This window comes from Euprymna scolopes, chromosome 34 (assembly GCF_053919585.1).
Source record: "Euprymna scolopes isolate OS-2025 chromosome 34, ASM5391958v1, whole genome shotgun sequence".
Lineage (NCBI taxonomy): Eukaryota > Metazoa > Mollusca > Cephalopoda > Sepiida > Sepiolidae > Euprymna > Euprymna scolopes.
Window position 1 is genome coordinate 22,087,702 of NC_136515.1, and position 12,395 is coordinate 22,100,096.

General features: G+C 34.8%; 1 protein-coding gene across 1 annotated transcript in view; it reads left to right on the forward strand.

Moving 5' to 3' along the window:
* The first annotated feature begins 4,340 nt into the window (after nt 1-4,340).
* Nucleotides 4,341-12,395, forward strand: part of LOC145259128 (ganglioside GM2 activator-like) — a 35,920-nt gene continuing 27,865 nt past the window's right edge. Inside the window, exon 1 of the mRNA XM_080116808.1 lies at nt 4,341-5,033. Within this exon, the coding sequence (XP_079972934.1) occupies nt 4,845-5,033 (189 nt within the window). The 5' untranslated portion in view covers nt 4,341-4,844. The remainder of the gene's footprint in view (nt 5,034-12,395) is intronic.

Below are 12,395 nucleotides of genomic sequence, written 5' to 3' on the forward strand. Positions count from 1 at the left end.
GCATTTATTGTAAAGTTTGGACAGAACTGGAGCAACCTCGGCAGAGCATTTTTTTAACAGCACAGCCGGGATGAGATCTGGTCCACATGCTTTTGAGGTGTCTAGGTTTTTTATAATAGCATGTACCTGAGAAGGGGTGATTTTCAAATCGTCAAGTGTGGCGTCTGTTCGCAGAGGAAAATCAGGGAGTGAGTGGTGTACCGAGTTCAGTGTGGAGTTTGAGGCAAACTGACTGGCAAGCAGATTAGCCTTGTCAGTTGCCGTGCAAGCAACCTCATGATTGTTTGATAATGGGGGAATAATTGACTGTCTATTATTTACTACGCTGTTGTAGATTTTCCAAAAATCCTGGGTTCCTAATTTCTGTGCTTCGATGCGCTTTCTGGTGGTTTCAGAGTAATCTGTCTTAGCTGTGTCTATCACTCTCTTACAATTATTTCTAGCTTCTATAAACTTCTGCTTATTTGAGCTGGACTTATGTCGGTTGAATCTGCGGAACGCATGCTGCCTTTGACAAATGGCAGCTGCACAAGCAGAAGTAAACCATTGAGGAGAGTGGGGCTTGCTATAGTATTTCCGTACGGGAACATGTGCTTCAATAGCAGTTTTGAACCATTCAGTTGTCTCATTTGCACACTGTTCCGCTGGAAGAGTAAAGATATTTTGCCATGGGGCATCTCTGATGAGCTCCCTGATGGCTTCCCAATCAGCCTTTTTGTAATACCTCGTTGTTTTGAGAAGTGGGTCTTTAGTTTTAGGGCGAGAATTTAGGCTGATTTCTACCATTATCACAGCGTGATCAGCATTCCCGAGTGGGCTGTGGGCATTTGTTGTACAGTCATTGGGAACCGTTGTCAGAAAGAGATCTAGAAGTGAGGCATGTTGATCGTGCTGGTCTGGGAAACGTGTCGGAAATGTAACCAACTGAGATAGGGAATGAGATATAGAGAAGCTATGAGTTGCGCTACCAGCTACGTCTGTGTGATTTGGAACCATAATTAAGACAACTGGAACCATAATTAAGACAACTGGGATGGTGGCAAGTTTTGGTTTCACAGGCCTCTTGTACACTATCAGAACGAAATTTTGTAGTCGATAAATGGAGTTTTCAGATTAAAAACAATGGTTTCTACTGATATTTTTGTCAATTCTAATAAATTACAATGTTATCTTCCAAATTATGCAGTCAAAATTACCTGAATATTATTGAATTATTTAAAAAAAAAAAAGAAACAACTTTACTTGTGTTAGCAGGTGAAAAATTGCGGCCATCTTGTTTAAATCAAAACGGAAAATTACCTCCCTTTTGAATTTTCCTGTGTCTTACATAAGCAAATACGATCGTTTTCTTCAAATTCTATTTTTTTTTTAACAAATAATTTTCTACCTTATCGATTTTCGTAATTTTTTGATATAATCATCTTAAAAATATGAGGATGACGTAGATATCATTATTTTCATGTGGAATTCAGTATTACGATTTCCGAAATTTCGTTCTGATAGTGTAGAAGCGTCCAGCACTGTAAAAAGAGAAAAGGGACAGTACGAGTCTGGAAGAGAGCTGTTGCCGAAAATGTGGTATCATTCTCCAGGCCCATGGAAGCTGCAGAATTCTAAATCTCACTGGAAAAAGTTCCAAGTTGAATTGTGTACATAAGTTGGTTCCGTAGAATGTATAGTCTGCTCGACCTGTTCCTATTCCATCACTTCTACCACAAGAGGCCTTAAAGCCTCAATCTCTCCTGATTCAAGTCGGGAAGACTCCACCAGAGAAAAGAAATTCTATCCAAATAAATTTGTTGCAAAATATGGTGGAGTCCCATGGAGTTGAGCTTTTTGGTCAGAAGCATAGCGCAATGAAATTGCAACAAGTTGTCTGGTAGAGAGATCCATGCAAGGACCACGCCTTGTGACAGTTACCTGGAGAATAGACTACCTCAAACAGCATAAGAGCTGCCTTAAATAGAACAAAAAGGGGAATATATGGCGCACTTAAGAAAAGGCCAAGTTTCTGCTTCCCGTCCAGATACCACAAACAGTAGTCCACAATTTATTTCCTACAGCCTAGGGTTGAGGTAGATCATGATGAACGAACATAGACTACACTACGTCCCACTATCAAGAAGGAGGTAATGCCTGGGAGGATTGTATCATTACTACAATATCCTCTCCCTCCAACAAAAAGTGAGGTGGTAATGTTTGGAAGGATGATAGCGTGACCATAGAACAGATACTACACTATCTGTTAATCCCCGTCCCATGATGGGATGATGTAACACAAGGGTCGGAAGATGGGATTTGAAGAGCCAGTTTCTGAGAGGAAGTGCACTCTGGACTGCAAAAAAAAAAAAAATGCCTGGGCAACCCTGTGCACATTGTCCAGTGGGAGCAACTCAGGCGAGTAGCAATAAACTCTTCGTCTTCTCAAAGGGCCAATGTAAAATCTGGGAGAGTAGATCTCCTAGAATTATACAGGGCCAGAAGCATAATAGTCACCAGGGAAAAATAGCTTTTGGCTTTCATGTCGAGGATAACCGTCCACTTAACGACAGTAGTTGTCTAAAATCATAAATTGAAGGGAGCATTAAGTAGAGGCATTGTAGCAACAAAACGAAAAAGTGGTGTGTGTGTATATACATATATATATATATATAGGCAGCATTCTTTTCTTTTATGCACGTTTCATTAAATAGCCCAGACAACACTTGCTTATTTTTCTTGTAATCCTCCTTTTCTCTTTGTCAGACAATTTTCCGAAGGTTTTTTTTCGAGTGAAATTTCTTTTTTCACTCGAAAAAAATGTTCGGAAAATGGTCTGATAAAGAGAAAAGTAGGATTACATGAGAAATAAGCAAGAGTTGTCCGTGCTATTTAATGAAACGTGCATATATATATATATATATATATATATATATATATATATATATATATATATAAATATATATATATATATATATATATATATATATATATATATAAATGAACGTGTGTGTGTGTGTGTGTCTGTGTACATTTTCCTATGCAATAACTCTGTCAATTTTCAGTCTACAGACTCGAAATTTGATATACAGGGGACTGAGATGTGGGAAAATCTTTGTAATCGGTTTGCGGACAGAAATTTGGCTGTTAAGGGGTCAAAGTTCAATGATTTGACCTTTGAGAACTCTACCAAACTCCTTCGCCAATTTTGGGTCTAAACACTTGAAATTTTTAGATATAGGTTCCTTGGACATGGATCTAACTTAATAACTTCATTTGAGCCCAAAACAATAAATGTTAAGGGGTCATGATCGGGGTCAAAGTTAAAAAAAAATTGACGTCTGCGGTCTCTATCAAATTGCGCAGACAATTTCTGGTCTAAACATTTGAAATTTTACATAATGATTATTCAGAGATAGGGCAAGCTTTTTAATCGGTTTGGGTCAAAAATTTTTAGTTACCAATATGTAAATGTATGTATGTATGTATGTATGTATGTATGTATGTATGTATGTATGTATGTTTGCATGTCTACCTAAAACTTTCAACAGAGGCAACGAATTTTACCAAGATCAGTATCATTTTGAAGTTCGACCTTTTAGATGACAAATACCGAAAAATTGGCTAAAAACATTAATATCTTCACCCTAAACTAGGCACTTTTCTACAGGGGTGGGGTCGCTTTTTTGCCGATATTTTTGAAAATCATTCTCTCCTTTCGATTGTTTAGCCTTAATTTAAACATAAGTCACTTCCGGTTTGGCGGTGGTCGTAACAGCAAAGACGTCAGGTTTTTTTTCCCGTTCTTTTCCTCCTTCGCGGTATGGGTTCGAGCCTGCCTTCGTACGTCCACTTTTTTTTTTGTTCAACACACACATCTAAACACCCGGGCAACGCCGGGCGAAACGCTAGTATATATATATATATATATATATATATATATATATATATATATATATATATATATATATAACAAATAAATGTTACCAAAGGCAAAATAATTTACTCTTCTACTTACTGGGATAAGTTTCTATTGCGTATTTGAACTTTTTTCTTATTTTAAAGTGTTTATTTACTTCGAAACACAAGTAGTGTCGAGTGCTTAAGTTAGAACAAGAACAAAATGGTCGACATGAGACGGTCATTTGAGGAGTTTCGATAAGCGCTCAAAAACCAAAAATTAAACAAAATACTAGTATAAACCCACGTCGGTCAGTGTGGTGTAATTTGATCAAGTAGTTGTTTTTTTAATTAGAAATCATTTTTGTAAAATGATTTTTAGCGATTTACTATTAATGATAGCCATTAAGAGGCTGGTATTAATCTCTATTTCTGGAGAGGTTGTTAAAAAGGAGGTAACCGGTGATGAATTTTAATGATGGCGGACAGAGACATCCTCGTTTCCTCATAAAATTTGATTTTCTTAATTTAAAAAAAAAGAAGAAAATACTTGATAAATTTACATGATTTTTTGAATAGATTTTTCTGTTTTTTTTTTTTTTTAATTTTAATTAGGTTGAATTCTGGACAAGCGCCGAAATTGCCGACAATTGGGCTGCTTTGAAAAAACAATAAACAAAACAATACAAAAGATTATACGTTTGCCGTTTTGTTTCATAACGGGGTTAAAGTAAAGAAGTATTGCTCACTCTATGGAGTTCACAATCCCACAGCTGCCACTCCTCCCCACCTCCACATCTCTATTTCCCTCTGTTAACAAAAAAAAAAAATCACATGATCACATGACCCCGATTCTTTGCTCGTGTCGTCGATGAATGTGATTCATTATTTAAAAAACTTATAAAAAGCCTCCACAACACTTCGTAAATTCCTAGGTGCACCTCATTCCAGAAAAAGAAACCAACATGACGCGCACGTGTCTTTTGCTGTTGATTATCGTCGGCTTTGCAGCACTGGCTGCGGCTCAGCTCGACACTGTTTTAAAATTCAAACCTATGGAACAACAACAGAGCAGCGCGGATCAAATCCTAAACATTTTGCGCAAATCGGAACCTCTTGCCCGTTATCAGACGTCTAAATTCTTTGACAAATGGGTAAGTAAGAATTTCAAATGAATAATCCCCAAATTATATTATTCGTTCCGTGTTAATCTTTTTTGTTTTTTGCGAATACGCCCGAAAGTAATCGAAAGAATTAACATTCAACAACCGTACTTTTTATATAAAATTTTGGTAACCTCGAGAATTCCTTTAAAATTACCACTCACAAAGGTTTTCGAGGTCGCTGAAAACGAAAATAACGTTTAAAATTACGGCAAACGAGTAGTTTCCAAGATATGAAGAAATGTTAGTTTTAAAAGAGGGGGATCACTTTTCTATATTAATTTAACGTAAAATGAGCACCTACTTTGTGGCCATGATTTTTTTTTTCCGGGAAGTGGGGGACTTTCTTTCAACCCTCGGAAAATCCTTTAAAATTACCACTAACGTTTAAAATTCCAAGAAACAATTTGTATTATTTTACTTTAAGGTCCGTCTCACGTCCGTATATAACAAAATATTTTTTGGTATTATTATACAAACACCGTGACAGGGTTAGGATTAGGGTTTAGGGTTGGGGTTAGGGTTAATTCGCTGTCACGGTGTTTGTATAGTTTTACCTATTTTTTTGTAGATTTCGGTGTGCTTAAAACGAATCTGAAAACCGTTTCCGTCGCAAAATAGTTTTCATAAGAAATTACTTTTTCGAAAAGTGGGTGATGACTTTTCAATTTAAATTTAATTTAAAATGAGCACCCACTTTCTGGCCACCTGAGAGAGGGAGCATTTTTTGTGTTTATTAGCTAAAGTGGGTTTGCACACATAGATTCGAAAAAGTTGTCAAAAAACAAATATATAACAAATAAATGTTATCAAAGGCAAGATAAGTTACTTTTCTACCAAACTGGATATATTTTTCGTGTTTTTATTCAATGTAACATGTTTATTCAGCTCGAAAAACATACTGTGTTTACCGATGTATTCGAAAATTCAAGATGGCGCCTCACTCCCTCTTTAACACGGTAAGTTTTGGAAAAGGTGTTATAAATAAATAAACTAGACAAAATACTATTAAAAACCCGCCGAATATGTCAACCTGTGTCACGGTAACATATTGAGCGGGTTCACGGTAATATATATTGAGCGAATTTCTAACAGTATTTTGTCTAGTTTATTATTTATAACACCTTTTCCCGAACTTACCGTGATAAAGAGAGAGAGAGAGTCGGGCGCGGGCGCCATTTTGAATTTTCCAATACATCGGTAAACACTGCATGCTTTTTGAGCTGAATAAACATGTTACATTGAATAAAAACACGAAAAATATATCCAGTTTGGTAGAAAAGTAACTTATCTTGCCTTTGATAACATTTATTTGTTATATATTTGTTTTTTGACAACTTTTTCGAATCTATGTGTACAGTAACATAAACCCGGAAAAACCGCGTTTATTATTTAAAAAAAAAAAATCAAAGTTATACACCGCGTATGAAGTCAGTTTCGTTTAAGAAAAAACAAAACAAAAAAAAAACTTCATACCCGATGTATAATTTGGATTTTTTAAAAAAATAATAAACGCGGGTTTTCATATGTATTTTTATACTTATTTGCTAGGTAAATGTCTTTACTTTCGTGTAAAAGTAAACTTCATTGAATTTTATTCTTTAGAAAAAATAATTGATGAGTACGCCAAACACAATTTTATCAAAGTCACTTTCGTTTAAGAAAAAAAAGGGAGTCAACTTTATACCCGATGTATAATTTGGGTTTTTAAAAAATAATAAACGGGTTTTCGCTATATATTTTATACTTATTCGATAGGTAAATGTCTGAACATTATTGTAAAAATAAACTTTATTCAATTTTATTCTTTAAAAAAAATAATTCACGAGTACGCCAAACTGATTTATCAAAATAATTAGTTTTGTTTTAAAATCGGAATTATTGACTTCAACTCCGTTGTTGGATATTAAAAATAATAAATGCGGTTTTCAATATATAATTTGATGTTTATTCGTGAGATAAAAGTGTAAAAACAAGTTGTTTTTTTCTATATAAAGTTGTTTTTATGACGGAATGAAATTTGGCCCGTGGCGTACTTTTTGGCGAGTTGGCGTCCCAGAAAAGAATCATCGCTTTGAAAGTTTTTGGTGTTTCAACTTATTTTAAAGAGTTTTAGTTAAAAAAAAAAAAAAAAAAAAAAAAATAATAAAAATAAAGTAATGTCGAGTGTTACTTATGAACAAAAAATGTCCGACATAAGAGGATCACGTTTTAGGAGGATAATTGCTTAAAAATAGAAAATTAAAGAAAATATTAAGGTAGATATAGTTTTAAAACGAGCCCCACCCCACCTCCAAAAGGAAATAAATTTGTATATTTTTAATGCACATCCCATAATATTTTAAATGTTTTTACATGTTGTTTTAAAAAGATTTAATTGATTTTTCTAAGTTTTGTTTTCTACCTAGCTTTATAAGTTTTTGGTATTTCAACTTATTTTAAAGAGTTTATTTAGTTAAAAAGAAATAACAAGTAATGTCGCGTCGCACTTAATGAAAAAGCTCAAAATGAAAGAAAAATAAAACAAATTATTTTTACAATTGTAGCCATCCGTATTATAAGATTTGTGTGACGTCATTTCCGATGTAAACAAAGGAGTGCGGAGCGTCAGGATAACCCGCAAATTTCAAGCCAAAATAAATAAAACAAACTAGGTCACACACGCAAATGTTCTTTTGTTCGATTGAGGGAGAAATTATTTTTACAATGTTCAACATCGGAGCTGATGCATATTTCGCTAGTGGGGTAGCATTCGTGTACGTCGGCCGGTTAAAGACTAATTTCTCGATAACCTTACCATGAAATTTACTTTTTAATTAAGAAAAAGAAAAAGTTGCTGAACTTTTAAAATGTTTTCATCTAATAAAAATATTGTGGGTGTGGTTTGTATTACTGTACACATAGATTCGAAAAAGTTGTTAAAAACAATATAACAAATAAATGTTATCAAAGGCAAGATAAGTTCCTTTTCTACCAAACTGGATATATTTTTTGTGTTTTTATTCAATGTAACATATTTATTCAGCTCGAGAAACATGCAGTGTTTACCGATTGGAAAATTCAAAATGGCGCCCGACTCTCTCTTAAACAGGGTAAGTTCGGGAAAAGGTCTTATAAATCATAAACTAGACAAAATACTATTAAAAAAACACCGAATATATGTCAACCTATGTCACGGTAATATATATTGAGCGAATTTCTAACAGTATTTTGTCTAGTTTATTATTTATAAGACCTTTTCCCGAACTTACCGTGTTTAAGAGTGAGTCGGCCGCCATTTTGAATTTTCCAATACATCGGTAAACACTGCATGTTTTTCAAGCTGAATAAGCATGTTAAATTGAATAAAAACACGTGAATTATATCCAGTTTGGTAGAAAAGTAACTTATCTTGCCTTTGATAACATTTATTTATATGTTTTTTGACAACTTTTTCGAATCTGCGTACAGTAATACAACCCCCCCTTTTTTTTATTTACAAAAAATGTCGTCCTAAATTAAAATGAAAAAGTTAACGACCCTTTGTAAACGAGAGTTGTCTCCCTTTGCACAGTGACAGATTTTAAAACGGTGCCAAAAAACAAAAAAACAAACTGCAATTTCTTTGTCATATAACACAAAAACTAAGTAATAAACAAGAATTGTATGATATTGGCCTGAAGGCCAACGAATAAAAAATCTCCCAATACTTTCAATCTTTTAATCAAATGAGAATTTGCTAAGAAGGCCATGACTTTTTATTCGATAATTTAAAGACTTTTGAAGAGTCACGAACTATTACCAAACGATTAAAATTGCTTTTTATTATAAAAAAAATAAACGGAAACGCTTTTGAACTTTTGGCCTATTCCTGTTTTTTTAATTTTTTTTTTTATTTATGTATTAATTACTGTTATTATTGTGGGGAAAAGAAGTAAAGAGAGCGAGACAGTCGAATTTACGAGGTTCTTTCGTAGAAAATATATCAACATAACAAACAAGGTTAACTCTCAATTTATAAAAGGAAAAAGATTTATTACATTTTAGGAAATATTTTCATTGAAAATAATAGTTCATTTATGAGTGAACAAAAGGGGGAAATTAGTTTGAGATTTCGAGGAAGTTTGAGTTGATAATTCAAGAGCCGTGATTAGTTCACGGGTCTGTAAATCGTAAAGGAAACTTCCTCACTCAACTATATAAAATAATTTTCACTGAAAATTTTTGAGTAGAGTTAATCACTCTGGAAGGTTCATTGAAAAATGTGAGAAGTTTTAAAATAATTATTTTCATAAACTTAATTTCAAGTGAGCATACGATAATAAAAGGGGGGATGCAAAAGTTAGTTACTGTTTCTGTGTCTGTGTGTTCGCCTACATTGTCTGATTAGCTGACTGTTATGTTCAAAGTGTTGTCGTGTTAGAGTTGAGTTGCAGACAGTAGTGATATATGCCTTCCAACACTATCTCTGAATTTTTGTTAACTGTTTTTTTTTTTTTTTTTTGGAAAATACAGAGCTCTTTTAAAGATTCTCATCGGCTCCCACAGACACCGAATTTCCGACAGCTTGGAAAATTCTCTGATTGGTCAGAAAATCAAAACATTGAATTTTTAAAGTAATTTAGTAAAAATGCGCCTCTAGTCGCATGCGCAGAAAACGTTTCGGGGCACTTGAACTTCCGGCAGTGAAACATCGTAGTTCACCATAAACTGTTGACTAGAAAGTCATAACTTTAAAATTCTTAGCAAATTCTCATTAAATAAAAGATTGAAAGCTTTGAGATTTTGTATTCGTTGGCCTTCAGGCTGTTGTATTATGTGGCCTGTATTGGTAAAGGGTTAAAAAGAATATCGAGAGAAGAGAAAGACACACGTGAACATAACCGAAGCTTTATTAACTCTAAAGGAGTAGTAGTTTTTACTACTATGACATACCACATGATTGTGTGGTGAGAGGTTGCAGGCAATGATGTGGTGATGGTGGGAGTAATCCCAGTGAAGGGGAGATAACTCGTGTTTATGTATATAACATCTTCGGTTTTTTACTGAAAATAAGTTTTTATTTTATATATATTTAATTAGTGTCTGTATCTGGCTGGAAGCCTAATTATTCTTCCTCTCGTTGTGAAGTTTGTTCTCTTTGTGCCCGTTTGTGGTACGTCTTGTCTTGGACTATTTTCTTGACTGAATATGTTTTCATAGTCGTATGTAACTTTGCGTGTTGGATTTTCATTTGTTTTTCAGAGGTGACGCCTGTTACGTCTTAAATATTTTCCTTGTTCTCTTTTTGCTAAATACGAACGAGGCTCTTTTAGTTTTTTAACAATTTTACCTTTCAGGTTCCATTTTCCTTGTGAGCGAATACGAACAGTGTCGTGTTGGTAGTTCGTTAGACTTTTTATCAACTTCATGCCTTTTCATTGCTTTATTATGCATGATGTTAGGAAGGTTTGTCCTAAGCGTTCTTTTCATTAGTTGTTGGGCTGGTGATGACGATTTATCTTTTAATGGGGATGTCCGTAATTGTTAGGTATGGGTCTTGGTTGCTTTCATATGACTTTATTAGTGTCCAAACAGAAATATACATACTATAAAACTATTATTTCTTTCTACTAATGCATTGGATTGTGAATAGTTTGAACTTGTCGTGATGTGTTTGAAATCCCAATTTTTTAGCAAATTGTCTAAATTTTGATGATGCATACTCAGGTCCATTTTTTTTTTTTTTTTTTTTTTTTTTTTACAAAGGCATCACCACATTATCAAGGCCCAGAGGCCACTCAAGGATAAGGGTTAAAGAGTGTACAGTAGAAGTTGGTCAATATAGTAATCATTAGTAATGAAAATTTGGTAAATTTAATAACTTATATGGAACGGCTCATCAAGAACTTATTTACTTTAGACTTGAACAAAACCATATTGTAGTCAGCCGGAAAGCAGGAAAACGGAAGACAATTCCACAGGCGTGCAGTTCTAAGAAAGAAGCTTTGTTCATGGAATCTACGTTTAGGTTTAGGCACAGATAAAGAGTGGGGGAAATTATTGATAGTGTTTACAGCTAGACGAGTGTTTCTTGTGAAAGTTTGGCGAGGGGGGACCATAGATTGAAGCTCAGTTGAACACTTTCCATGAAAATAACGATACATCAGAGACAAACTCGCAACATCTCTTCTGTGAGATAGAGGTTGCAAGGAGGAGAAAAGGACATCTCCTACGAGGCTACGAAGTCTATTTTGAACTCTATCAAGGCAGGACAAGTCCATTCTAGCAGCTCCTGCCCAGATGTGGCAACAGTATTCCATCCTTGGACGTACCTGGCTCTTATATAGATAGAGAATAGCATCAGCAGTGAGATATCTACTGGATCGATAGAAAGATCCCACCATTTTTCCAGCGGCCTTGGCAACAGATTTGATATACGTGTTCCATTTAAGATCAGGAGTAATGGTCAAGCCCAGAAGCTTGTCAAAACTTGAGGCCTCCTGAAGACGAGAGCCATTCATTTCAATTGATGACAAATGTGGATTAGAATGTTGATGTAAAGAGAGAAGCTTGGTTTTAGATGCATTAAAAGTAACCAGCCACTCCTTTCCCCATTGTACTACGTGCTCAAGATCAGAGGAGAGAGAATTGGAGAGAACTTGCTCGTTTACTGTCTTAGATGTGGTACCATAAATGGTAGTGTCGTCAGCATAAATGTCTACAAATGATGTAAGGATATGATTTGGAAGATCATTAATGTAGATCAGGAAAAGAGTTGGGCCCAGGATGGATCCCTGGGGGACACCGGCATTAATACTGTGAGCTTCTGATTTTTGCCCCTCAACTACTACTCTTATGAACCTATCAGAAAGAAATGATTTAATAATTGAGAAGACTTTTCCAGCTATACCATAGCTAGCGATCTTATGAAGTAAACCTTTATGCCATACCCTATCAAAGGCTTTAGATATGTCAAGAGCAATTGCCCTAGAAAGATTGCCACCGTCGAGAGATTTGCTAATCCTATGCGATATAACTGTAAGGACATCTGCTGTAGATCTAGCAGAACGGAAACCATATTGAGTGTCACTAAGAAGGTTATTTTTGTTGAGATGTTTGATTACTTCTGTATTTAATACAGATTCTAGCAACTTACTCATGACGCACAGGAGACTTATTGGCCTGTACTGAGAGGGGGATGAGCGATCACCTGAATTCTTAAATACAGGGTATACTGATGAGATTTTCCAGGGAGATGGGAAACTATTCTCCTTAAGACAACGTTTAAACAGTTTTGTAAGTATGGGCGCTAGTTCAGGTTGAAGTTTTTTGAGTACTATAATTGGAATACCATCAGGGCCAGTTGCTTTACTGGAATCAAGGTTTTTGATT